This window comes from Coloeus monedula (genome assembly GCF_965178545.1).
Source record: "Coloeus monedula genome assembly, chromosome: 34".
Taxonomy (NCBI): domain Eukaryota; kingdom Metazoa; phylum Chordata; class Aves; order Passeriformes; family Corvidae; genus Coloeus; species Coloeus monedula.
Window position 1 is genome coordinate 780941 of NC_138814.1, and position 24699 is coordinate 805639.

A 24699-nucleotide genomic window follows, 5' to 3' on the forward strand; every position below is an offset into this window, starting at 1 on the left:
ACTGGGATGGACTGGGAGGTACTGGGATGGATTGGAGCGCACTGGGAGGGACTGGAGTGCACCAGGACAAACTGGGAGTGCACTGGGATGGACTGGGTGTGCACTGGGATGGACTGGGAGTGCACTGGGATGGACTGGGTGTGCACTGGGATGGACTGGGAGTGCACCTGGACAAACTGGGAGTGCGCTGGGATGAACTGGGAGTGCACCTGAACAAACTGGGAGTGCACTGGGACGGACTGGAGTGCATTGGGATGGATTGGGAGGTACTGGGATGCATTGGAATGAAAGAAGATGGACTGGGAGTGCACCAGGACAAACTGGGAGTGCACCTGGCTGGATTGGAGTGCACTGGGATGGATTGGGAGTGCACTGGGATGGACTGGAGTGCACTGGGATGAACTGGGATGAAGTGGGGGAGCACCAGGATGGACTGGGATGAACTGGGATGAACTGGGGGCGCACCAGGATGAACTGGGAGAGCACCAGGATGAACTGGGGGAGCATCAGGATGAACTGGGAGAGCACCAGGATGAACTGGGATGAACTGGGGAGCACCAGGATGAACTGGGATGAACTGGGATGAACTAGGGGAGCACCAGGATGAACTGGGGGAGCACCAGGACAGACTGGGCTGAACTGGGCTGAACTGGGGGAGCACCAGGGTGGACTGGGATGAACTGGGATGAACTGGGGGCGCACCAGGATGAACTGGGGGAGCACCAGGACAGACTGGGCTGAACTGGGCTGAACTGGGGGAGCACCAGGGTGGACTAGGATGAACTGGGATGAACTAGGGAAGCACGAGGATGAACTGGGGAGCACCAGGATGAACTGGGATGAACTGGGCTGAACTGGGATGAACTGGGGAGCACCAGGATGAACTGGGATGAACCGGGCTGAACTGGGAGAGCACCAGGATGAACTGGGGGGGCACCAGGATGAACTGGGGGGGCACCAGGATGAACTGGGCTGAACTGGGATGAACTGGGGGAGCACCAGGGTGAACTGGGCTGAACTGGGCTGAACTGGGGGAGCACCAGGACACACCGAGAGCACCCCGAGAAGCCCCGTGCGCCTCCCCCCAGCCAGGGCCCGTCCCCCGCTCACCCCGACCCCCCCCCGGGGCCTCGTGTCCGGTTTGGGGGGGGGGGGGAGGGGCAGGAGGGCACCCACCCCCCCCCGGCCATTAAAGGTGGCAGTCGGGGGTCCCGGGGGTCCCGGTGTGGGGCTGGGGGGGGTCGGGGGGTCCCGGGGGGGGGGCGGGGGGGGGCGGGTGGGGTCTGGATGCGGCACTGCTGAGTCAGCAGGTTCATACTCTGGGGCCCCAGGAAGGGAGGGGGGGTTGTTGGGGGGGAGGGGTGAGCCCCAAGTACCCTCTCCCAGTCCAAACCAGTCCCTCCCAGTGCCCTCCCAGTGCCCCTCTAGTCTTTCCCCACTTCCTGCTGCAGTCTGTCCCACACCTCTCCCAGTCTCCTCCAGTCCCTCCCAGTACCCTCTGAGCCCCTCGTGGTCATCACCAGTGCCCCCTCAGTCCCTCCCAGTGCCCCCCCCCAGCCTCTCCCAGTCCTTCCCAGTTCCCCCCCCACCCTCGGAGGACCGGACCCGCCTCCACCGCCAGGGGGCGCGGTGGCACTCAACCCACCGGAAGCGGCGGCGTAGCACGACCGGAAGTCACCTTGCAGGCGCCCGGAAGAGGCGTGGTTTGCGCGCTGGGGGCGGGGCTAAGGGCAGAGGGGGCGGGGCTTCAACCCGGCTCGGCCAAGGTCAAAAAAGGCGGGAACGAAACGATCGGGGCGGGGTTGTGCGCCGGAAGTGACGTCACGGCGGCAGGCGGGGGCGGGCAGAGCCGGGAGCAGCGGCGGCGGCGGCGGCGGGACGGGATCGGATCCCGGCCCCGGTGCTCGTTCCGGCTCCGTTTCTGGTCGGTCCCGTCGCGATGCGGGCCGAGCTGCGCGGCCTCGCCGGGCCGGTGCCGCTGCCCGACGGGCAGCCCGTGGTGCTGGGCCGGGGTCCGCTCACCGGCGTCACGGACCGCAAGTGCTCCCGGCAGCAGGGTGGGTGCGGGGACCACCGGGACACCGACATCACCCCCCGCCAACCCGCAGAGCCCCCAGACCCACCGGCACACCCCCAGACCCCTCTCGGCCTCGGTTCTGGGACACCCGGCGGAACCGGGACCCTCCGGGTCACCCCCAACCCCCCCCCGGTTCAATCCCGGGACCCCCCACCCACCCCTGGGTTAAGGAAACCTCCCCAAATTTCCCCCCCGGACTCCCCAAATCCCCCTCGGGATCCCCCAAATCCCCCCCGGGATCCCCCCCAAGCCCCACCCCCAGCTCTGGGGACACCTCTGTGGGTCCCCTCCCCCTCCCCAGCCCGGATTTTTGGGGGGCCCGGGGGTCCCCAAATCTGACCCCTCCCCACAGTGGAGATCGTGGCCAACTACGCCGAGGGCACCGCCCAGGTCACACAGGTGGGGGGGCTTGGGGGGTCCCGGGGGGTTTTGGGGGGTCTGAGGGGGTCCTGGAAGGGTCTGGGGGGGTTTTGGAGGGTCTGGGGGGGTTCAGGGGGACACTGGGGGTGTTTTGGGGTGGTTAAAGGGGTCCTGGGGGGGGGATTTGATGGGGGACCCTGAGAGGTTTTGGGGGTGATTTGGGGGTCCCTGGGGGGTTCTGGGGGTCCTTTTGGGGAGCGTGGGGGACCCCCGGGGGGGTCTCCGAGCAATCTGGGGGGGTTTGGGGTCATTTTGAGCGGGTTTGGTCCCCCTGGTGTGGAGCGAGCCGCGGTGCTGGGGGGGATCCTGCTGGGATTTGGGGGGTCCTGGGGGTTATTTTGGGGAGGGGGCTCCCCCCTGACTCCCCTCGCACCCCCCCAGCGCGGGGTGAACCCCAGCTCGGTGGGGGGGTCCGTGCTGGGCCGGGGGGGCCGCGGGACCCTCGGGGCCGGGCAGACGCTGCTGCTGGTGAACGGGAGGTACCCCCTGGTCCTGCACTTCGAGGGGTCCCCCCGCCCCAAAAAACGCCCCCCCAGCCCCCCCGAGGAGGCCCCCCCGGCCCGCAGAGCCCCCCCCAGCCCCTCCCGGGGGGGGTGGGAGAAGCTCGGAGCCCTCCTCGTCTTCACCGCCCCGGGGGTCCGGCCCAGCACCAAGGTACGGGGGGCTTGGGGAGGGATTGGGGGGTCCTGTGCCCCCTCCCACCTTGGGGACTCCCCAGGGGCACCCCCAGACCCAACCCCAGCCTCCCTTTTTCCCCCAGAACCCCTCAGATACTCCCAGGTGTCCTCAAATCCCACCCCAGACCCCCAAATCCCTTCCCAGCACCCCCAAATCCCACCTGAGACCCCTCAACCCACTCAGACCCCCCTCAAATCCCACCCCAGCACCCCCAAATCCCACCTGAGACCCCTCAACCCACTCAGACCCCCCTCAAACCCCACCCCAGACCCCCTCGAACCCCACCCCAGCACCCCAAATCCCACCCCGAGACCCCGAGACCCACTCAGACCCCCCCAAATCCCACCCCAGCACCCCTCAACCCACTCAGACCCCCCCCAAATCCCACCCCAGCACCCCCAAATCCCACCCCGAGACCCCTCAACCCACTCAGACCCGCCTCAAACCCCACCCCAGCACCCCAAGTCCCACCCCGAGACCCCTCAACCCACTCAGACCCCCCCCAAATCCCTTCCCAGCACCCCCAAACCCCACCCCAGACCCCCTTTTCCCCCCAAAGACCCCCAAACAACCCCTTCACGTGGGTGAACACCCCCCAGTTCCCCTGTGGGACAATTGGGTGGGATTTGGGGGTCCTGGGGGGTCCCTGACCCCTCCTTTTTTTGGGGACCCCCCCAGATCGCCGGGTTTGACCTGGACGGGACCCTCATCACCACCCGCTCGGGGAAGGTGTTTCCCACCAGCCCCGACGACTGGAGGTGAGGAGGGGGCGGTTTTGGGGGGCACAAGGGGTTTTGGGGGGGTCTCGTGTCCGTTTTTGGGGTCCCCCTCAGTTTGTATTTTGTTTCCTCACCTCCTCCCTCCAGGATTTTGTATCCTGAGGTCCCCAAGAAGCTGAAGCAGCTGCAGAGTGAGGGGTATAAGGTGAGAGCCCTCCCCAAAATCCCACCCTGGAGCCCCTCGGAGACCCCCAAATCTTGAGGACCCCCCCCAGTTCACTCCAAGCCACCCCAAACCGCTCAGGTCTCCCCCCAAACCTCTCAAAGCCCCCCCCAAACTCCACTTTCTCCCACCTCAGACCTCTCAGTACCTTCCAAACCCCTCCCCAAACCCCCCTAATCTCTTGGGGTCCTCCCCAAACCTCTCCCGAGACCCCCCTCAAATCCCCCCGCTGAGCCCCCCGATGCTTCCCCAAGCCCTCCAGATCCCCCCAATCCTCCTCAGCCCACTCAGGGCTCCCCCAAACCCCGCTGAACCCCCTCCAGCCCCCCTCAAACCCCCCCAGGGACCCCTCAAACCCCCCCAGGGACCCCTCAAACCCCCCAGAGACCCCCCCAAACCCCGTTTCTTGCCCCCCCAGCTCGTGGTGTTCACCAACCAGCTGGGGATCTCCCGGGGCCGGCTGCGCCCGGAGCTGTTCCAGGCCAAGGTGGAGGCGGTGATGGAGCACCTCAGGGTGGCCCTGCAGGTGCGGGAGAAGCCCCAAAACCCCTCCAGGAACCCCCCAAAACTCAGGGGTCCCTCCCCTGCCCCTCTTCCAGGGGTTTTGGGAACCCCCAAAACTCCAGGGACTGACCCCCCCTTCAATTCAGGTGCTGGTGGCGACAGGGCCAGGGATCTACAGGAAACCAGTGCTGGGGATGTGGGAACACCTGTGCGAGAAGGTGGGACTGGGAGGGGACTGGGAAGGACTGGGAGGTGATTGGGAAGGCTGGGAGGGATTAGGGAAGGCTGGGGGGAACTGGGAAGGGCCACTGGGAGGGATTGGGGGGGTTAGGATGGGATTAGAAGAGGACTGGAAGGTACTGGGGAGAACTGGGAGGGGATTGGGAAGGACTGGGAACTGGTGGGGAAAACTGGGGGGGACTGGGAAGGGCCACTGGGAGGGGTTGGGGGGGTTAGGATGGGATTGGCGGGGACTGGAAGAGGACTGGGAGGTACTGGGGGCACTGGGAAGTGTTGGGGGGTCACGAGGAGGGTGTTGGGAACAGAGTGGGGACAGTGGGGAGGCGCTGGGGGGCACTGGAAGGGTACTGGGAGCTGCGGGAGGGCAGTGGGTGGGTGCTGGGGGATGTCAGAGGGGTCACTGGTGTGAACTGGTGTGAACTGGTTTGGGTCCCGCAGGCAAACGGGGACGTGACGGTGTCGGTGCCCGACAGTCTCTACGTGGGGGGTGAGCACAGGGGTCCTGGGGAGGTTCTGGGGGTCCTGGGGGGTGTCACAGGGGGCTTTTGGGGACACTGGAGTGGCATTGGCGTGGTCTTGGGGGGTATTTAGGGGGGTCCTTGGGGTGTTTGGGGGTTCAGGGGAGGTCCTGGGGGGAGTTTGGGGCTCTGGGTGGGTTTTGGGGGTCCTGGGAGGGGGTCCCAGCCTCTCCCTCACTCTCTCATTTGCCCCCAGACGCCGCTGGACGCCCCCCGAACTGGGCCCCGGGGCGGAAGAAAAAGGATTTCTCCTGCAGCGATCGATTGGTGGGGACCCCAAAACCTGCCTGGGGACCCCTCAATCCCCTGGGACCCTCCAAAATCCCTGGGGATCCCTCTGACACCCCCAAATCCCTGCAGCCCCACACTGTGCCTCTCCCAGTCCCCCCAGTTCATGACCCTGGGATCTCCTGTGCCCCCAGTCCCTCCCAGTGCCCCCACAGCCCCAGGTCCCGCTCTTCCATTGTTCCCTCAGTGTACCCAGTTGACCCCAGTGCCCCCAGTTCACCCCCCCAGTCCCTCCCGTTTACCCCCCAGTGCCCCCAGTTCACCCCCCCAGTCCCTCCCGTTTACCCCCCAGTGGCCCCCAGTTGACCCCAGTGTTCCCAGTTCGCTCTCAACGCGGGGCTGCGGTTCCTGACTCCTGAGGAAAAGTTCCTGGGCTGGGCCCCGGCGCCCTTTGATCTCCCGGCCTTCGACCCCGTGAGTGACCACTGACCCCATGAATGACCACTGGCCCCAAGAGCACCCCCTGAGCCTGTCCCCAATGCTGACCTTTGTCCCCAGCGCCACCGGGACCCCAAAGCCGCCCCGGAACCCTCCAAGGCTGAGCTGGTGTCGGACAAGCCCGAGGTGCTGCTGACCGTCGGCTTCCCCGGGGGTGAGCGGGCACTGATCTCTGAGCCCTACGCTGACCACTGACCCCAACTTCTGATCGCTAATGGGGGAGGAGGGAAAGAAAAAAGGGGGAAAAAATGGCAGGAAACGTGATGGGAGAAAAGGGAGGGAAAGGTGAGGGGGGAAATGGGAGGGAAAGGTGAGGGGGGAAAAGGGAGGGAAAGGTGAGGGGGGAAAAGGGAGGGAAACGTGAGGGGGAAAAGGGAGGGAAAGGTGAGGGGAGAAAAGGGAGGGAAAGGTGAGGGGAGAAAAGGGGAAAGGTGAGGGGAGAAAAGGGAGGGAAGCATGAGGGATAAGGGGAAATGTGAAAGATGTGGGAAAGGTGAGGGGGGAAAAGGCGGGAAACGTGAGGGGAGAAAAGGGAGGGAAACGTGAGGGGAGAAAAGGGAGGGAAACGTGAGGGGAGAAAAGAGGGAAACTTGAGGGGAGAAGAGGGAAAGGTGAGGGATAAGAGGGGAAATGTGAAAGATGTGGGAAACGTGAGGGGGGAAAAGGGCGGGAAGCGTGAGGGATAAAAGGGGAAATGTGAGAAGAAAGATGCGGGAAACGTGAGGGGGGAAAAAGGAGTTGGAAACTGGGCAAAACTGTGAGAAATGTGAGAGGAAAAAGGAAAGTCTTTCCCCTCAGCCGGCAAATCCACCTTCGTGAAGCGACACCTGATCCCGGCAGGATATGAATACGTTAACAGAGTGAGTTCCCGACGCCCGTGTGACCCCCCCAGGACGCTCTGCACTCATGGCCACGCTGTGTCCCCCCCCTGTTCAGCCGCCCTGGCCCAGGGTGACCCCTGTGGCACCCCCTGACCCGTGGTGACCCCCAGGACACTCTGGGCTCGTGGCCACGCTGTGTCCCCCCCCCTGTTCAGCCGCCCTGGCCCAGGGTGACCCCTGTGGCACCCCCTGACCCGTGGTGACCCCCAGGACACTCTGGGCTCGTGGCAGCGCTGTGTCTCCGCCTGCTCGGCCGCCCTGGCTCGCGGCCGCCCTGTCGTCGTCGACAACACCAACCCTGACCCTGAATCGCGGCAAAGGCCAGTCTGGGAACTGGGAGGGCACTGGGAACTGCTTCCCCCCCCCCCCAGCCCTTGCGACCCCTCTCCTGGGGTTTTGAGCCCTACGTCCTTTGTTTTGGGGACATCCTGACCCGCCCTGTCCCTCCCAGGTTCGTGTCCTGTGCCCGGGAGGCCGCGGTGCCGTGTCGGTGCCTCCAGTTCACGGCGAGTCTGGAGCAGGCGCGGCACAACTGCAGGGTGAGGAGGGGTCTGAGGGGGGTCCTCCTCCTGAGGGGTTCCGGGTGAACCCTCAGCACCCCCTGAACCCCTTTCTTTGGGTTTTCGCCCCAAAAAGTTCCGGGATATGACGCAGAGCGGCCACGTCCCCGTCACCGACGCTGTTCTGTTCAGCTACAAGTGAGGGGGGACTGGGGGGCGCCGGGAGGGTTTTGGGGGGGCTGAAGGGGTTTGGATGCGGCTGGGGGGGCCCAGGGAGAATTCTGGGGGATCTGTGGCATTTTGGGGAATCCCTGGGCAGGATCTAAAAGGGCTCTGGGGGGATTTTGGGGCATCTGAGGCGTTCTGGGAGCTTTGTAGGGATGGTTTAAAGAGGCTTTGGGGGGCTTGGGGGAATTTGGGGCTGGTTTGGGGCTTTTTGCCCTTTCTCCATTATTTAACCCCATTACTTTTTTTTTATTCAATTTTCTCTATTTTTGCCTCTTTTCCCATTTTGGGAGGATTTCTTCCCTGTTCTGTTCCCCATTTTGGGTCAGCTTTTCCCTTTTCTCCTCTCACTTCTCCTTATCTTGGGTGGGTTTGCCCCATTTTTGCTGGGTTTTTCCCTATTCAGAGCTATTTTCCCCCCCACTTTACCCGATTCTGTGCGATCTTTCCCCATTTCTTCCCCCTCAGAAAACACTTTGTGGCCCCTGACCTCTCCGAAGGCTTCTCCCAAATCCTCCAGATCCCTTTTGTGCCTCATTTCGGGGACCCCCCAGACCCCCAACGCCAACACCTCTTCTTCCAGTTCAGCGATGGATGAAGCCCCCCTTGAACCCCCAATAAAGGCACTGCCCCTCTCCCAAATTTTGGCAATTTTTGGGAATTTTTGGCTCCAAACCAGATTTATTGTACAAAGGGGGGGAGAGGTGAGTGGGGGAGGGGCAGGGGTCACGGTGTTTCCATGGATTCGCTCTCTGTGGAGAGAAGGGGGGAGGGGCTGCATCAGGGACCCCCCAGTGTCCCCAAGTCCCCCCCCCCCAGTTTACCCCTTCGCCCCCATTTCTGCCCCGATTTTTTTTCATTTTTATCTGTTTTCTCCCAGTTTTACCCAATGTCCATCCCATTTCCACTTATTTTTGTCCAAATTCCTTCATTTCTGTTTTTTTTTCTCTCCCTCGTTTACCCAATTTCCCCATTTTTAACCACATTTCTCACATTTTTCTCCATTTGGCACATTTTGTCTTCTACTTCTTCCATTTTTGCCCCTTTTGTCCTGTTTTTACCAAATTCCATCCATTTTTACCTTTTTTTTTTCCTGCTATTTTGCCCAATTCTCTTCCTTTCTCCTTCATTTCTTCCATTTCTACCCTACATCCCCCAAGTTTTGGCCGTTGATCCTAATTTTGCCCAATTTTTACGCCTCCCGCTCCTCCTCCGTTTTGCCCCATGTCCCCAGTGTCACCCACCCTGTTCCCACCCCGGTGTCCCCAGGTGCCCCCCGGGTGCTCACGGAGCTCGTTGAACAGAAAGGCCTCCTGGTACTCCCTCATGTACTGGGTGGAGCGCGACTCGTCCAGGAACAGGGAATAAACGCGTTTGATGTCCTCCACCCCCACCTCCGCGCCCTGGCGGGGCACAAACGTCAGGAGGGAGGGATCCCAAAATATTTCACCTCGTATTTTCCACTCTTTTTTCCTATTTCCTGTTCTTTTGCTTCCTCACATTTCCCGCCCTTTTCTCCCCTCACCTTTCCCGCCCTTTTCCCCCCCTCACCTTTCCCGCCCTTTTCCCCCCCTCACCTTTCCCGCCCTTTTCCCCCCCTCACCTTTCCCGCCCTTTTCTCCCCTCACCTTTCCCTCCCTTTTCCCCCTCACGTTTCCCGCCCTTTTCCCCCCCTCACGTTTCCCGCCCTTTTCCCCCCCCTCACGTTTCCCGCCCTTTTCCCCCCTCACGTTTCCCGCCCTTTTCCCCCCTCACGTTTCCCGCCCTTTTCCCCCCCTCACGTTTCCCGCCCTTTTCCCCCTCACGTTTCCCGCCCTTTTCCCCCCTCACCTTTCCTGCCCATTTCCTGCCCTTTTCCCAAAGCTCACGTATGACCCCAAACTCTCAGGAGCACCCCAAATCCCCACTGACCCCCCCACCCCAGTCCCCCCAGACTCCCTCAGCACCTCATGTCCAGGCCCCACGATGTTGCGCCCCCCCACCCCCATTTGGGGTCCCACCCCACCACCTCCTGACCCCAGTTTTGGGATCCCATCCCCTAAATTTTGGGGTGTCCTCGGGATTTGGGGTGCCCACCTTGCGTTTCCTGGCCACCAGGCTGGCGGCGGTGATGAGCTGCATCGCGTAGCGCAGCGACGTCTCCAGCCCGATGCGGGTCAGCACCGCGTACGCGTCCTCCGTCATCTCCACGTCCTCCTCCTCGCACCTGCGCCCCGAAACCAGTCAGGGGGGACCCCAAAATGGGCAAGGGATCCCCTAAAAGGGGGCAGGGGGTCCCTAAAAGAGGCCTGGGGGCACCCCGAGGGGGTTATGGGGTACCCTGAAGGAGTTACGGAGCACCCAAGGGGGCTGGGGGAGGACCCAGGTACGCAACTGGGGGGTGCCAGTCCCCCGTATAGAGCTGTGGTGATGGTTTTTGGGGTGCACAGGTGTGCCAGGGTGTGGTTAGGGCTGTGTCAGGGAGCATTTTGGGGTGCCCAGCTGTATTTTTCGGGTGTCCCACCGGATTTTGAGGATCTGCCGGGTCTCCTTGTCCCCGTACGGGGCCGTGGCGATGATCAGCAGCCGGTCCAGCAGATCCAACGGGAGCCCGTGGGGGCTGCGGTGGGCAGTGCCTCGGATCCTGAGGGACAGGTGAAGTTTGGGGGGGTTCAGGTGAAGTTTGGGGGGGTTCAGGTGAAGTTTGGGGGGGTTCAGGTGAAGTTTGGGGGTGCCCAGGTGTGCTCAGGTACCTGGTGATGCCGCGGTTCGTGGCCATGATCAGCACCGGGGCCATGTCGCTCTCCAGGGCCCGATTGAGGAAGGAGAAACTCTCGATGTCCAGCATGTGAACCTCATCGATGAACAGCACCTGGGAGGGTTTGGAGGGCTCTTGGTGACCCGCGAGAGCGTTTTGGGAGGGTCCTGGGGGACTCTTGGTGATCCCCAAGGGGGTTTCAGGGGTTCCCAAAGGGTTTGGGGGATCCCGGTGCAGCTCCTTCAGCTGATTTGTCACCTGGTTCCCCAGAGAGATGGATTTTGGGGGGTTCCTGAAGGGGTCTTGTAGGTCCAGGGGAGGTTTGGGGGTCCTCAGGGGGATTTTGGGGGGACTGGAGTGGACTTTGGAGGTCCCTGAGAGGTTTTTGGGTGGTTCTGGTGCAGCTAATTAATCTTATTTATCATCTGCTTCCTTGGAAAAGTGAGGTTTGGGTCTCCAGAGGGGTTTTTGCTTGCTCTGGGGAGGATTTTGGAGGTCAGGGGAAGGTTTGGAGGCCTCAGGGAGGCTCCCAAAGAGATTTTGGGATCTCTGATGGGGTTTTAGAGGGTGCTGTGGGGGTTTTGGGAGCAGTTTGGAAATCTCTAGTAGGGTTTTGGCAGTCATAGGGGGGGTCCAGGGGTCCCTGACGGGTTTCTGGGAGGCCCCAGGGGGGTTTTGGGGGTTCCAGGGTGAACTTGGGAGTCCCCAGGGGGGTTTTGGGATCCCAGAGTGAACTTGGGGGTCCCCAGGGGGGTTTTGGGATCAGAGCTCACCCCAGGGATGACCTCGGCCTTGCCCTCCTCGCGCCACTCGGCCACTTTGGCGTTGATCTGCTCCCGCACCTCTGGCTTGATCTCACCTGTGTCACCTGGATGTGCAGTTTGGGGGGGTCAGGGGTGGTTTGGGTGAGACGGGAAGGGATTTTAGCGGGGTTTGGGGGCACTTTTAGGGTCTGGGGGTACCCGAGAACAAGGCGAGGAAGCCCTGGGTGCGGGAGTTGATGACATCGATCTCGTGCAGCGACACCGTGTGAACGACCTCGCGCCGCTTCTGCAGCTCCCCATCAGGGCACTGCACGAATTTCGTCTGGGGAGGGAAAATTTGGGGGTCAGGCACACCCCAAACTTCCCTGCACCCCCCAGAGCCCCCCTCAAAAACCCCACCTGTGCCCCCATGGCATCGTAGTCCCGTGCCCGGGTGAAGGAGCGCCCCAGCTTTGAGATCTTCCCTGTGGCCTTGTCGATGGTGATGACGTCCCTGGGGGAGGAAACGGGGTATTTTGGTATTTTTTCCCTCCTCACCTTTCCCTCCCTTTTCTCCCCTCATCTTTCCCTCCCTTTTCCCCTCACCTTTCCCTCCCTTTTCTCCCTTCACCTTTCCCTCCCTTTTCTCCCCTCACCTTTCCCTCCCTTTTCTCCCCTCACCTTTCCCTCCCTTTTCTCCCCTCATCTTTCCCTCCCTTTTCCCCTCACCTTTCCCTCCCTTTTCTCCCTTCACCTTTCCCTCCCTTTTCTCCCCTCACCTTTCCCTCCCTTTTCTCCCCTCATCTTTCCCTCCCTTTTCCCCTCACCTTTCCCTCCCTTTTCTCCCTTCACCTTTCCCTCCCTTTTCTCCCCTCACCTTTCCCTCCCTTTTCTCCCCTCATCTTTCCCTCCCTTTTCCCCTCACCTTTCCCTCCCTTTTCTCCCTTCACCTTTCCCTCCCTTTTCCCCCCTCACCTTTCCCTCCCTTTTCCCCCCTCACCTTTCCCTCCCTTTTCCCCCCTCACCTTTCCCTCCCTTTTCCCCCCTCACCTTTCCCTCCCTTTTCCCCCTTCACCTTTCTCTCCCTTTTCCCCCCTCACCTTTCCCCCCTTTCCCCCCTCACGTTTCCTGCCCTTTTCTCCCCCAAATTTCAGGCTCCCCATCCTCATTTCAGGCTACCCCCTCCCCCAATTTTAGGTTCTCCTCCCCAGATTTTTTACCCCACTTCCTGCACCCCACCTGCACCTTCTCCCTCCTCAGCCCCTCCATTGTCTCCCCCCCCCCACAATCCTGGGGTCTCCCCCAAGTTTTGGCAGATCCCACCCAAATTTTGGGATCTGCACCCCAATTTCAGGGTCCTTCACCCCACTTTTGGGGTTCCCCCACTCGCCCCACCTGCATCTTCTCCCTGCTCAGCTCTTCCATCACCCTCACCCCCAGCTCTGAGCTCAGCTCCCCCTCAAATCCAGCCCTCCCCCCTCAAATTCTGGGGTCCCCACCCCAATTTCTGGCCGTCCCTCAAATTTTGGGGTCTCCCCACTTTGGGGGACCCCCACTCACCCTGCCTGCACCTTCTCCTTGCTCAGAGCCTCGATCATCTTCGCCCCCAAATCGTAAATGGTTTCCATCTCCGTCGTCTTCAGCGTCAGCTTCCCCACCTTCGTCCCCTGCGAGGAAGAGGAAGGTTTGGGGGGGTCCCCGCGATTCTGGGAGGTCCCCGAGGGGATTTTGGGGGCCCAAAGGGGTTTTTGGGGTCCCCCCCCCCTCACCGTGCCGGTGGCTGGGCGGTCGATCTGGATCTCCACCACCTCCCCTTCGATGATCTCCGTCTCCTCCCTGTGAGGCAAAAAAAATGGGGAAACACCCCCAAAATGAGAGAGCGGACCCCAAAATTTGGAAAGGGACCCCAAAAATTGGGGTGGTGGACCCCAAAATCAAGGTGGAAAGATAAAGCTGAGCTCAGAACAGGAAAATGGGGAGTAGGAAGCAAAAAACAGAGCGAGGAAACCCTGGAATTGAAAGGGGTTTTGGAGATCTCAAAATTGTGGTGAGAGATCCTCTAAATGAAGATGGGGGACCCCAAAATTGTGGGGAAGATTGGTGGGGAGAGTGAAATTAGGGGGAGAAACCGCAAAGAAGCTTAAGCTGGAAAAGAAAATGAGGAGTAAAAAATGCGAAATACGGCGTGGAGACCCCAAAACGAGGCAACCAGCGACCCCCAAATCGGGGTGAAGACCCCAAAACTTGAAAGGAGACCCCAAAACCTGAAAGGAAAACCCACAGTTTTGAGAGGAGCGCCCTGAAACCGGGAGGGAAAACGAAACAAACCTCAAAGCAGGTACGAAAACACAGAACGGGAGAGACAGAACAAAACACGGGGACCCCAAAAGGTGGCGTGGGACCCCCGAAAGGGGCGAGACCCCCGCCCGAAATGGCCCCGTACTTGATGCGGACGCCGATGGAGCGGCGGAAGGCCTGGGTCAGCGCCTCTGTGCGCGACATCTCCAGAGAAAAGATCTCGCTGCCGGCGATGGCCGTGAACGGCGTGTCGGGGCCCAGCGCCTGCGCCATCCCTGCGGGGAGAAACGGGGGGTTTGGGGGGAATTTTGGGGGGATTTCGGGGGGTCGGTGGGGTCAGGGGTGAGTTCAAGGGGGATTTGAGGGGTTCGGAGGGGATTTATGGGGGCTTAGAGAGGTTGGAGGAGTCAGGAGTGACTTCACTGGGGGATTTTCCCAGTGCTGGGCTAGCTAGGGATCAGGATGAAGGGTTTTTAGGACGTTTTGGGTGGGAATTTGGGGATTTTTGGGGTGACGCACCCATGGCGATGGCCGTTTTCCCGGTTCCGGGCTGCCCGGCGATCAGCACGGCGCGTCCAGCGATTTTCCCTTCCTTGATCATCTCCAGGATGACACCGGCGGCGCGGCGGGCGGACAACTGCCCCACCATGCCCTGAGACACCTGGGGGGGTACCGAGGGGTATTTTGGTGGCTTTTTCCCCCTCACAATTCTCTCCCTTTTCTCCCCTCACCATTCCCTCCCTTTTCTCCCCTCACATTTCCCTCCCTTTTCTCCCCTCACCTTTCCCTCCCTTTTCTCCCCTCACCTTTCCCTCCCTTTTCTCCCCTCACCTTTCCCTCCCTTTTCTCCCCTCACGTTTCCCTCCCTTTTCCCCTCACGTTTCCCTCCCTTTTCCCCCCTCACCTTTCCCTCCCTTTTCTCCCCTCACCTTTCCCTCCCTTTTCTCCCCTCACCTTTCCCTCCCTTTTCTCCCCTCACGTTTCCCTCCCTTTTCCCCTCACGTTTCCCTCCCTTTTCCCCCCTCACCTTTCCCTCCCTTTTCCCCCCTCACCTTTCCCTCCCTTTTCCCCCCTCACCTTTCCCTCCCTTTTCCCCCTCACGTTTCCCTCCCTTTTCTCCCTCACATTTATCTCTTTTCTCCCCTCACCTTTCCCTCTCTTTTCTCCCCTCACGTTTCCCTCCCTTTTCCCCCCTCACCTTTCCCTCCCTCTTTCCCCCCTCACGTTTCCCTCCCTTTTCTCCCCTCACCTTTCCCCCCTTTCCCCCCTCACATTTCCCGCCCTTTTCTCCCCCAAATTTCAGGCTCCCCATCCTCATTTCAGGCTACCCCCTCCCCCAATTTTAGGCTCTCCTCCCCAGATTTTTTGCCCCACTTCCTGCATCCCACCTGCACCTTCTCCCTCCTCAGCCCCTCAATTGTCTTCCCCCACAGTTGTGGGGTCTCTCCCAAGTTTTGGCAGATCCCACCCAAATTTTGCGATCTGCACCCCAATTTCAGGGTCCTTCACCCCAGTTTTGGGGTTGCCCTGCTCACCCCACCTGCATCTTCTCCCTGCTCAGCTCTTCCATCACCCTCACCCCCAGCTCTGAGCTCAGCTCCCCCTCCAATCCAGCCCCCCGTCCCCAATCCCGGTACCTGTCGCGGTTCCAGGGCATCGTCCAAGCCCAGGCCGCGGATGTGGGAGTGGGCACCTGGGAAGGGAATTGGGGAGGGGGTTAAAAGGGGTCCCCCCCACTTTGGGGACTCCCTCAATCCCCCCAAAAATCAGGAGTGACCCCCCCCCCCCCCCAAATTCCTGAGTCCCCCGTTTTCCCAGCTTTAGGGGGACATGGGAGTCACCCAAACCCAATCCCACACCTGGATGTGGGAGAGGGTGCCTGGGAATGGGAATGTGGGATATTTAAGGACACCCCCCCACCCTACTGGGGACCACCCAAAAGCGAGATAGAACCCCAAAAATGGGGTGAGGGGATCCCCAAAAAAGGGGAGACCCCCCCCAAAACGAGAGGGTTGTGTCTCACCGATCCGCTCAATCCGCGTGACATCCCGAACCTCCGGAACTTTGGGGGTCTGGGAGGGAATTGGGGGCGTTTGGGGTCACCCCGGGGGGGTCCCCTAAATTCCACCCCTCAGCCCAGCACCCCCAGATCCTCAGGGACCCTCCCCAATCCTTTTAGGCCCTCCCTGGGCCTCCAAATTCCCCTCAGACTTCCCCCCCAACCCCACTCAGACCCCCCGCATCCCCCAGGACCTCCCCAGTTCCCCTCATCCCTACTCCAAATCTCCCTCAGGGACACCCCCAGAACCTTCATCCCGCTCCAGAACCCCCCAACCCCTCCAAGGACCACCCTCAGCTCTTCAGGACCCCTCTCATTCCCTCCGTTCTCCCCCGATCCCCTCAGGGACCGCCCCCGTTACCCCCCCAGAATCACCTCAGGGACTCCCCGTCCCCTCACGGCAGCCCCCAAACCCCCTCAGGGCCTCCCTCAGAGCTCCCCCGGTGCCCCCCATCCCCTCAGACCCCTCGCAAACCCCCTCAGAGCCCCCCTTTCCCCTCCCCCACCGCCGTTGCCATGGCGGCGCCGCTTCGCTCCCGCGCTGCCCTCGCGCTCTCCCGGCCGGAAGTGACGCAAGGGGCCCGGAGGGGCGGGGCCAAGGCGGGAGCGGCCGCTCTGGCCGCGCCTCTCGATGGTGCGCGGTCCTCCAGCACCGCCGGGGGGCCCCTTGTGGGGGGGGGGAGGGCGGCCCCAAAACCGGCCCCAGAACCCCAAAACCGGCCCCAGAACCTTCCGCTTAACCTGCCCCATAGATGCCCCACACCCGCTCCATAACTGCCCCGTGCCCTGCCCCACGACCCCATAACCTGCCCCATAACCAGCCCCATAAGCAACCCACGGCCCCAGTCTGCCCCACGGACACCTCCCAGCCCCGTAAGCTGCCTTACGGATACCCCAGAGCGCCACAACTGCCCCAGAGCTCGGCCCAGGACTCCCTATCCACCCCATCACCTGCCCCATAGACCCTCCGTAACCCGCCCCATGGACACCACACTACCCCACAACCACGCCCGTAACCGCAGCCTGCCCCACAAGCGACCCCATAACGTGCCCCATCGCCCCCCCAGAGCCCCACACCCAGCCCCATACCCAGCCCCCCACAGCCCCTCCCTCCCCTCCCCCCACACGCACTCGGTGTCCTCCCCCGTTGCCCCTTTAAGGCGCCATTGCCCCTTTAAGCCGCCCCCCCTCTCCCCCCCACGTGCCGCTCCCCCCGCCCGTCCCCCCTCTCACCCCCGCCTCCACCAATCAGCGCCGGGGGGCGTGGCCGCGGCGGGGGGAGGGGGCGTGGCCTGCGCGGACGGGGGGCGGGAGGGGTCAGTCCGCGATCAGCTGCGGGAGCGCGGGGAGGTGAGGGGGGGGGGGCGGCCAAAGGGACCCCCCCGGAATCCCCCCCCCGGACCAAGGGACCCCCCCGGGACCCCCCCACGGGGAGGGCCCCCCCCTTGGCCGGGGGTCCCATGGGGGTGGGGGAGTCCCCGGGGGGGTCCTCGTGGTGCTGGAGAAGTTTGGAAGGGTGGGGGGGGCTCCCCTGGGGGGGGTCCCGTGAGTTGGGGGGGGTCCTCAGGGGGGTCCCAGAGGTCCGGGGGGGGGTCCTGGGGGGTCTGAGAGTCTTGGGGGGGGCCTGGAGGGAGGGGTGAGTGAGCGGGGGGGGCACCCATGGGTGGGGGGGTCCCAAAGGGGGGTTTGGGAAGGGAGAGAGGGAGGGGCTGCGGGGGCTTTTGGGGGGGGGTCCCATGAGAGTGGGGGGTGAGGGGGGTCCTGGGGGGTTCCTGGTGGTCCCATGGGTGGGGGGGGGTCCTGGGGGGGCATTAGGGGGGGTCCTGGGGGGGTCCTGGTGGTCGCATGGGTGGGGGGGGTCCTGGGGGGCATTAGGGGGGGTCCTGGGGGGGGTTCTGGGGTCATTGGGGGGGGGGTCCCATGGGTGGGGGGGGGTCCTGGGAGGGTCCTGGTGATGCTTGGGGGGGTTATGGGGTCATTGGGGGGGGTCCTGGGGGGGTCCTGGTGGTCCCATGGGTGGGGGGAGGTCCTGGGGGGGCATTGGGGGGTCCTGGGGGGGTCCTGGTGGTCCCATGGGTGGGGGGGGGGTCCTGGGGGGGCATTGGGGAGTTCTGGGGGGGTCCTGGTGGTGCTTGGGGGGGTTTATGGGGTCATTGGGGGGGGGGGTCCCATGGGTGGGGGGGCTCCTCTGGGGGAGGGGGGTCTGAGGGGGGGGAGGGGGAGGGGTCTCCTGTGTGTGGGCCCCCCCCCCCAATTCCAACCCCAAATTCTGGGCACCCCCTCCCCCTCCCCAATTTCAGGGCTCCTCTGCACCCCCTGCCATCCCCCCTCCCCCTCCCCGTTTTGGGGGGGCTGTGACCTCTGTGTGACCTCGCCCCCCCCCAATTTGGGGTCCCCCCGCCCCCCCAGATGCCGCTGGCCCGCAGCGTGTCCGTGAGCTCCCTGCCGGGCCTCGAGGACTGGGGGGGTCCCGGCGCCCCCGACAACGTGGTGCTCTTCGAGGTGGCCTGGGAGGTGGCCAACAAGGGTGAGACCCCTCCCCAAAATCCCCCAGATCCACCAAAATCCACCAAAATCCAGCGAAATCCACCCAAAACCCAGTGAAATCTACCCAAAATCCAACAAAATCCGCCAAAATCCAACAAAATCACCGCTAAAATCAAGAAAAATCCACCCAAAACCCAACAAAATTCAACCAAATTCAATGAAATCCGCCCAAAATCCCCCAGATCCAGCAAAATCCGCCAAAATCCAACAAAATCACCGCTAAAATCAAGAAAAATCCACCCAAAACCCAACAAAATTCAACCAAATTCAACGAAATCCACCTGAAATCCCTCAAACCCAGCAAAATCCAGCAAAATCCACCCAAAATCCAGCGAAATCTACCCAAAATCCAACAAAATTCAACCAAATTCAATGAAATCCACCTGAAATCCCTCAAACCCAGCAAAATCTACCCAAAATCCAACCAAATCCACCCAAAATCCCCCAAATCCAACAAAATGCACCAAATCCAACCAAATCCAACAAAATCACCGCCAAAATCCAGCAAAATCCACCCAAAATCCAACGAAATTCAACCAAAATCCAACTAAATCCCCACCAAAATCCCCCCAAAATGCACCAAATCCAACAAAATCTACCAAATCCAACAACGTGCACCAAAACCAACCAAATCCGACAAAATGCAACAAAATCACCACCAAAATCCAGCAAAATCCAACAAAATCTCCTAAAATCCAACAAAATCACCACCAAATCCCCCCAGAATTGCCCCAAAATCCCCCCAAAATCCCCCAAAATTGCCCCAAAATCCACCCAAAATCCCCCAAATCCTCCCGCTGGGACCCCCAGGAGCATCCTGGGACCCCCCCCCCCCCAAAAACCCATCCTGACCTCTGGGACCCCTCCCCAAAATTCCTCCTGGGACCCCCTGAACCCTCTGAGATCCCCCCCAGACCCCCAGGACCCCCCAAAATCCCCCCCAGGGACCCCTGGGACCCCCCAAAATCCCCCCCAGACCCCTGGGACCCCCCCCAAATCCCCCCAGAACCCCCCAAAATCCCTCCTGAGCCCCCCCAAGACACCCCAAAATCCCCCCCAGAGACCCCTGGGACCCCCCCAGGGACATCGGGGACCCCCCAAAATCCCCCCCAAGGGACCCCTGGGACCCCCCAAAATCTCTCCTGAGCCCCCCCAAGACACCCCAAAATCCCCCCAGGACCCCCCCAATTCCCTCCCTGGACCCCTGGGACCCCCCAAATTCCCTCCTGAGCCCCCCTGGTCCCCCCCCAGACCCCTCCTGACCCCTCCCAGATCCCTGGGACCCCCCGAAACCCCCCCAGGATCCCCCAAATTCCCCCCCAGACCCCTGGGACCCCCCCCAAATCCCCCCCAGAACCCCCCAAAATCCCTCCTGAGCCCCCCCAAGACACCCCAAAATCCCCCCAGGACCCCCCCAAATCCCTCCCCGGACCCTCTGGACCCCCCAAAATCCCTCCTGAGCCCCCCCAGGATCCCCCAAAATCCCCCCCCCAGACCCCTGGGACCACCCCAGGGACATGAGGGACCCCCCAAAATCCCTCCTGAGCCCCCCTGGGATCCCCCCAGAGCCCTGGGACCCCCCAAAATCCCCCCCCAGGGACACCTGAGACCCCCAAATTCCCTCCCCAGAGCCCTGGGACCCCCCAAAATCCCTCCTAAGCCCCCCCAGGAACCCCCAAATTCCCTCCTCAGACCCCTGGGATCCCCCAAAATCCCCCCAGGACCCCCCCAATTCCCTCCCCGGGCCTCTGGGACCCCCCAAATTCCCTCCTGAGCCCCCCTGGTCCCCCCCCAGACCCCTCCTGACCCCTCCCAGACCCCTGGGACTCCCCCCCAAACCCCCCCGGGACCCCCCAAAATCTCCCCAATGAGGGGGGGAGGGGTGTCCTGACCTATCCCATGATGCTTTTCGGGCTGGAGGGGGAATTTGGGAGGTTTTTGGGGGTTTTGGGGGGTTTTTTTTGGGAGGGCCGTGGTCCAGCGGGGGTTAACGGCAGCCGCGGTGCATTGTGGGAAACTCCAAGCATCATCACCCCCCCCGCGCGCGGTGCATTGTGGGACGTTTCCTGCCCCGGTGCATCCTGGGATACTCCGCGGCCTGGTCCAGCGCCTGCCGCGGGGCATTGTGGGAAACTCCGCGGCGCCCGGGGCATCATGGGATGCCAGAGCATCCTCGTGTCCCACAATGCACCGCGGCACCCCCCCCAGGGGCGATTTTGGGGGGTCCTGGAGGGGATTTGGGGGGTCCTGGAAGGGATTTTGGGGTTCCTGGGGGTCCAGGATTGGGATTTTTGGGGTTCCCGAGGGTCCTGGAGGGGTTTTGGGGGTTCCTGGGTGTCCTGAGTTGGGATTTGGGGGTTCCTGGGGGTCCAGGATTGGGATTTTGGGGGTTCCCGGGTATCCTGGGTTGGGATTTGGGGTTCCTGAGGGTCCTGGGTTGGGATTTGGGGGTTCCCAGGGGTCCAAGATTGGGGGTCCTGGGGTTCCAGGATTGGGATTTGGGGTTCCCGGGGTTCCAGGGTTGGGATTTGGGGGTTCCCGGGGTTCCAGGGTTGGGATTTCGGGGTTCCTGAGGGTGCTGGGTTGGGATTTGGGGTTCCCAGGGTTCCAGGATTGGGATTTGGGGTCCCCCTGACCCCATTCCCCTGCCCCCGGCAGTGGGGGGGATCCACACGGTGCTGATCCAGGGGGTTCCAGGGTTGGGATTTGGGGTTCCCGGGGGTCCTGGGTTGGGATTTGGGTTAGGGTTAGGATCCCTGGGTTGGGATTTGGGGGTTCCCGGGGGTCCTGGGTTGGGATTTGGGGGTTCCCGGGGGTCCTGGGTTGGGATTTGGGGTTCCCAGGTTTCCAGGGTTGGGATTTGGGGTCCCCCTGACCCCATACCCACCCCCGGCAGTGGTGGGGATCTACACGGTGCTGATCCAGGGGGGTCCTGGGTTGGGATTTGGGGTTCCCAGGGTTCCAGGATTGGGATTTGGGGTTCCCGGGGGTCCTGGGTTGGGATTTGGGGGTTCCCGGGGGTCCTGGGTTGGGATTTGGGGTTCCCGGGGTTCCAGGGTTGGGATTTGGGGGTTCCCGGGGTTCCAGGGTTGGGATTTGGGGTTCCCAGGGTTCCAGGATTGGGATTTGGGTTCCCCCTGACCCCATTCCCCTGCCCCCGGCAGTGGTGGGGATCTACACGGTGCTGATCCAGGGGGGTCCTGGGTTGGGATTTGGGGTTCCTGGGTTGGGATTTGGGGTTCCCGGGGTTCCAGGGTTGGGATTTGGGGGTTCCCGGGGGTCCTGGGTTGGGATTTGGGGTTCCTGGGTTGGGATTTGGGGTTCCAGGATTGGGATTTGGGGTTCCCAGGGTTCCTTGGTTGGGATTTGGGGGTTCCCGGGGGTCCTGGGTTGGGATTTGGGGGTTCCCAGGGTTCCTGGGTTGGGATTTGGGGTTCCTGGGTTGGGATTTGGGGGTTCCCAGGTGTCCAGGGTTGGGATTTTGGGTTCCCGGGTATCCAGGGTTGGGATTTGGGGTCCCCCTGACCCCATTCCCTGCCCCCGGCAGTGGGGGGGATCCACACGGTGCTGATCCAGGGGGTTCCAGGGTTGGGATTTGGGGTTCCCGGGGGTCCTGGGTTGGGATTTGGGGGTTCCCGGGGGTCCTGGGTTGGGATTTGGGGTTCCCGGGGTTCCAGGATTGGGATTTGGGGGTTCCCGGGGGTCCTGGGTTGGGATTTGGGGTTCCCGGGGTTCCAGGGTTGGGATTTGGGGGTTCCCAGGGTTCCAGGATTGGGATTTGGGGTCCCCCTGACCCCATTCCCTGCCCCCGGCAGTGGTGGGGATCCACACGGTGCTGATCCAGGGGGTTCCAGGGTTGGGATTTGGGGTTCCCGGGGTTCCTGGGTTGGGATTTGGGGTTCCCGGGGTTCCAGGGTTGGGATTTGGGGGTTCCCGGGGGTCCTGGGTTGGGATTTGGGGTTCCTGGGTTGGGATTTGGGGTTCCAGGATTGGGATTTGGGGTTCCCAGGGTTCCTTGGTTGGGATTTGGGGGTTCCCGGGGGTCCTGGGTTGGGATTTGGGGGTTCCCAGGGTTCCTGGGTTGGGATTTGGGGTTCCTGGGTTGGGATTTGGGGGTTCCCAGGTGTCCAGGGTTGGGATTTGGGGTCCCCCTGACCCCATTCCCTCCCCCCGGCAGTGGGGGGATCCACACGGTGCTGATCCAGGGGGTTCCAGGATTGGGATTTGGGGGTTCCCAGGGTTCCTGGGTTGGGATTTGGGGTTCCTGGGTTGGGATTTGGGGGTTCCCGGGGTTCCAGGGTTGGGATTTGGGGTCCCCCTGACCCCATGCCCACCCCCGGCAGTGGGGGGGATCTACACGGTGCTGCAGACCAAGGCGCGGGTGACGGCGGACGAGTGGGGCGAGAGCTACGTGCTGGTGGGGCCCTACGTGGAGAGCAGCGTCCGCACCCAGGTGGAGCTGCTGGAGCCCCCCCAGCCCGCCCTGCGCCGCACCCTGGCAGCCATGAACGCCCAGGGCTGCAAGGTGGGCACCGGGGGGCACCTGGGGGGCACCTGGGGAGCACCTGGGGGGGGTTATGGGGTCAGGGATGGAGTTATGGGGTCGGGGATGGAGTTATGGGGTCAGGGATGGAGTTATGGGGTCGGGGATGGAGTTATGGGGTCGGGGGTCTCAGGGGTTGGGGGGTACCGACAGTGCCATGAACGCCCAGGGGTGCGAGGTGGGCACCGGGGGGCACCTGGGGGGCACCTGGGGGGGGGTTATGGGGTCAGGGATGGAGTTATGGGGTCGGGGAGGGGATTTTGGGGTCGGGGGTCTCAGGGGTTGGGGGGTATCTGGAATGCCATGAATGCCCAGGGGTGCAGGGTGGGCACCGGGGGCATCTGGGGGCACCTGGGGGGCACCTGGGGGGGGTTATGGGGTCGGGGATGGAGTTATGGGGTCGGGGGTCTCAGGGGTTGGGGGGTACCTGCAGTGCCATGAACGCCCAGGGGTGCAAGGTGGGCACCGGGGGGCACCTGGGGGGCACCTGGGGGGGGGTTATGGGGTCGGGGATGGAGTTATGGGGTCGGGGAGGGAGTTTTGGGGTCGGGGAGGGAGTTTTGGGGTCGGGGAGGGAGTTTTGGGGTCGGGGGTCTCAGGGGTTGGGGGGTATCTGGAATGCCATGAATGCCCAGGGGTGCAGGGTGGGCACCGGGGGCATCTGGGGGCACCTGGGGGGGGTTATGGGGTCAGGGAGGGAGTTTTGGGGTCGGGGAGGGGATTTTGGGGTCGAGGAGGGGATTTTGGGGTCGAGGAGGGGATTTTGGGGTCAAGGAGGGGATTTTGGGGTCGGGGAGGGGATTTTGGGGTCAAGGAGGGGATTTTGGGGTCGGGGAGGGGATTTTGGGGTCAGGGAGGGGATTTGGGGTCGGGGAGGGGATTTTGGGGTCAGGGAGGGGATTTTGGGGTCCGGGAGGGGATTTTGGGGTCAAGGAGGGGATTTTGGGGTCGGGGAGGGGATTTTGGGGTCAGGGAGGGGATTTTGGGGTCGGGAAGGGGATTTTGGGGTCAGGGTGGGGATTTTGGGGTCAGGGAGGGGATTTTGGGGTCGGGGAGGGGATTTTGGGGTCAGGGAGGGAGTTTTGGGGTCAGGGAGGGGATTTTGGGGTCGAGGAGGGGATTTTGGGGTCAGGGAGGGGTTATGGGGTCGGGGAGGGGATTTTGGGGTCAGGGAGGGGATTTTGGGGTCGAGGAGGGGATTTTGGGGTCAAGGAGGGGATTTTGGGGTCAGGGAGGGGATTTTGGGGTCGGGGAGGGGATTTTGGGGTCGAGGAGGGGATTTTGGGGTCAAGGAGGGGATTTTGGGGTCGAGGAGGGGATTTTGGGGTCGGGGAGGGGTTATGGGGTCAGGGAGGGGTTATGGGGTCGGGGAGGGGATTTTGGGGTCGGGGAGGGGATTTTGGGGTCAGGGAGGGGATTTTGGGGTCAAGGAGGGGATTTTGGGGTCAGAGAGGGGATTTTGGGGTCAGGGAGGGGTTATGGGGTCAGGGAGGGGATTTTGGGGTCGGGGAGGGGATTTTGGGGTCAGGGAGGGGATTTTGGGGTCGGGGAGGGGATTTTGGGGTCAGGGAGGGGTTATGGGGTCAGGGAGGGGTTATGGGGTCGGGGAGGGGATTTTGGGGTCGGGGAGGGGATTTTGGGGTCAGGGAGGGGATTTTGGGGTCAAGGAGGGGATTTTGGGGTCAGAGAGGGGATTTTGGGGTCAGGGAGGGGTTATGGGGTCGGGGAGGGGATTTTGGGGTCGGGGAGGGGATTTTGGGGTCGGGGAGGGGATTTTGGGGTCAGGGAGGGGTTATGGGGTCAGGGAGGGGTTATGGGGTCGGGGAGGGGATTTTGGGGTCAAGGAGGGGATTTTGGGGTCGGGGAGGGGATTTTGGGGTCAGGGAGGGGTTATGGGGTCGGGGAGGGGATTTTTGGGTCAAGGAGGGGATTTTGGGGTCGGGGAGGGGATTTTGGGGTCAGGGAGGGGTTATGGGGTCGGGGAGGGGATTTTGGGGTCAGGGAGGGGTTATGGGGTCGGGGAGGGGATTTTGGGGTCAGGGAGGGGATTTTGGGGTCGGG

The 24699-nt window shown here is 62.6% G+C and overlaps 3 protein-coding genes across 6 annotated transcripts in view; 2 read left to right on the forward strand and 1 right to left on the reverse strand.

The window, feature by feature from the left end:
* The first annotated feature begins 1804 nt into the window (after nt 1-1804).
* PNKP (polynucleotide kinase 3'-phosphatase) lies at nt 1805-8362 on the forward strand. Of its 2 annotated transcripts, XM_082299765.1 has the most exons (16): nt 1805-2057; nt 2430-2476; nt 2879-3151; nt 3854-3933; nt 4042-4099; nt 4536-4643; nt 4768-4839; nt 5300-5348; nt 5576-5646; nt 5989-6081; nt 6166-6259; nt 6904-6965; nt 7197-7306; nt 7438-7525; nt 7623-7684; nt 8180-8362. In XM_082299765.1, exons 1-16 carry the CDS (start codon nt 1940-1942, stop codon nt 8307-8309), a joined length of 1515 nt encoding a protein of 504 aa, XP_082155891.1. In that variant the 5' UTR covers nt 1805-1939; the 3' UTR covers nt 8310-8362. The 2 variants fall into 2 exon arrangements, with proteins under 2 accessions (XP_082155891.1, XP_082155892.1); XM_082299766.1 differs by lacking the exons at nt 7438-7525; nt 7623-7684; nt 8180-8362 and having other exon boundaries at nt 7097-7198.
* On the reverse strand, nt 8363-23152 carry RUVBL2 (RuvB like AAA ATPase 2). Of its 3 annotated transcripts, XM_082299764.1 has the most exons (16): nt 23066-23152; nt 16782-16880; nt 15513-15561; nt 15127-15182; nt 14009-14150; nt 13635-13764; nt 12961-13027; nt 12752-12858; nt 11612-11705; nt 11411-11534; nt 11222-11316; nt 10444-10562; nt 10215-10334; nt 9788-9917; nt 9000-9114; nt 8363-8463 (listed from the first exon to the last, which is right to left on the reverse strand). In XM_082299764.1, exons 5-16 carry the CDS (start codon nt 14136-14138, stop codon nt 8438-8440), a joined length of 1257 nt encoding a protein of 418 aa, XP_082155890.1. In that variant the 5' UTR covers nt 14139-14150; nt 15127-15182; nt 15513-15561; nt 16782-16880; nt 23066-23152; the 3' UTR covers nt 8363-8437. The 3 variants fall into 3 exon arrangements, with proteins under 3 accessions (XP_082155890.1, XP_082155889.1, XP_082155888.1); XM_082299763.1 differs by lacking the exons at nt 16782-16880; nt 23066-23152 and adding an exon at nt 16680-16727; XM_082299762.1 differs by lacking the exons at nt 16782-16880; nt 23066-23152 and adding an exon at nt 16055-16477.
* GYS1 (glycogen synthase 1) overlaps nt 16841-24699 on the forward strand; it is a 44940-nt gene continuing 37081 nt past the window's right edge. Inside the window, exons 1-3 of the mRNA XM_082299761.1 lie at nt 16841-16898; nt 17958-18075; nt 22439-22620. Of these exons, the coding sequence (XP_082155887.1) occupies nt 17958-18075; nt 22439-22620 (300 nt within the window). The 5' untranslated portion in view covers nt 16841-16898. The remainder of the gene's footprint in view (nt 16899-17957; nt 18076-22438; nt 22621-24699) is intronic.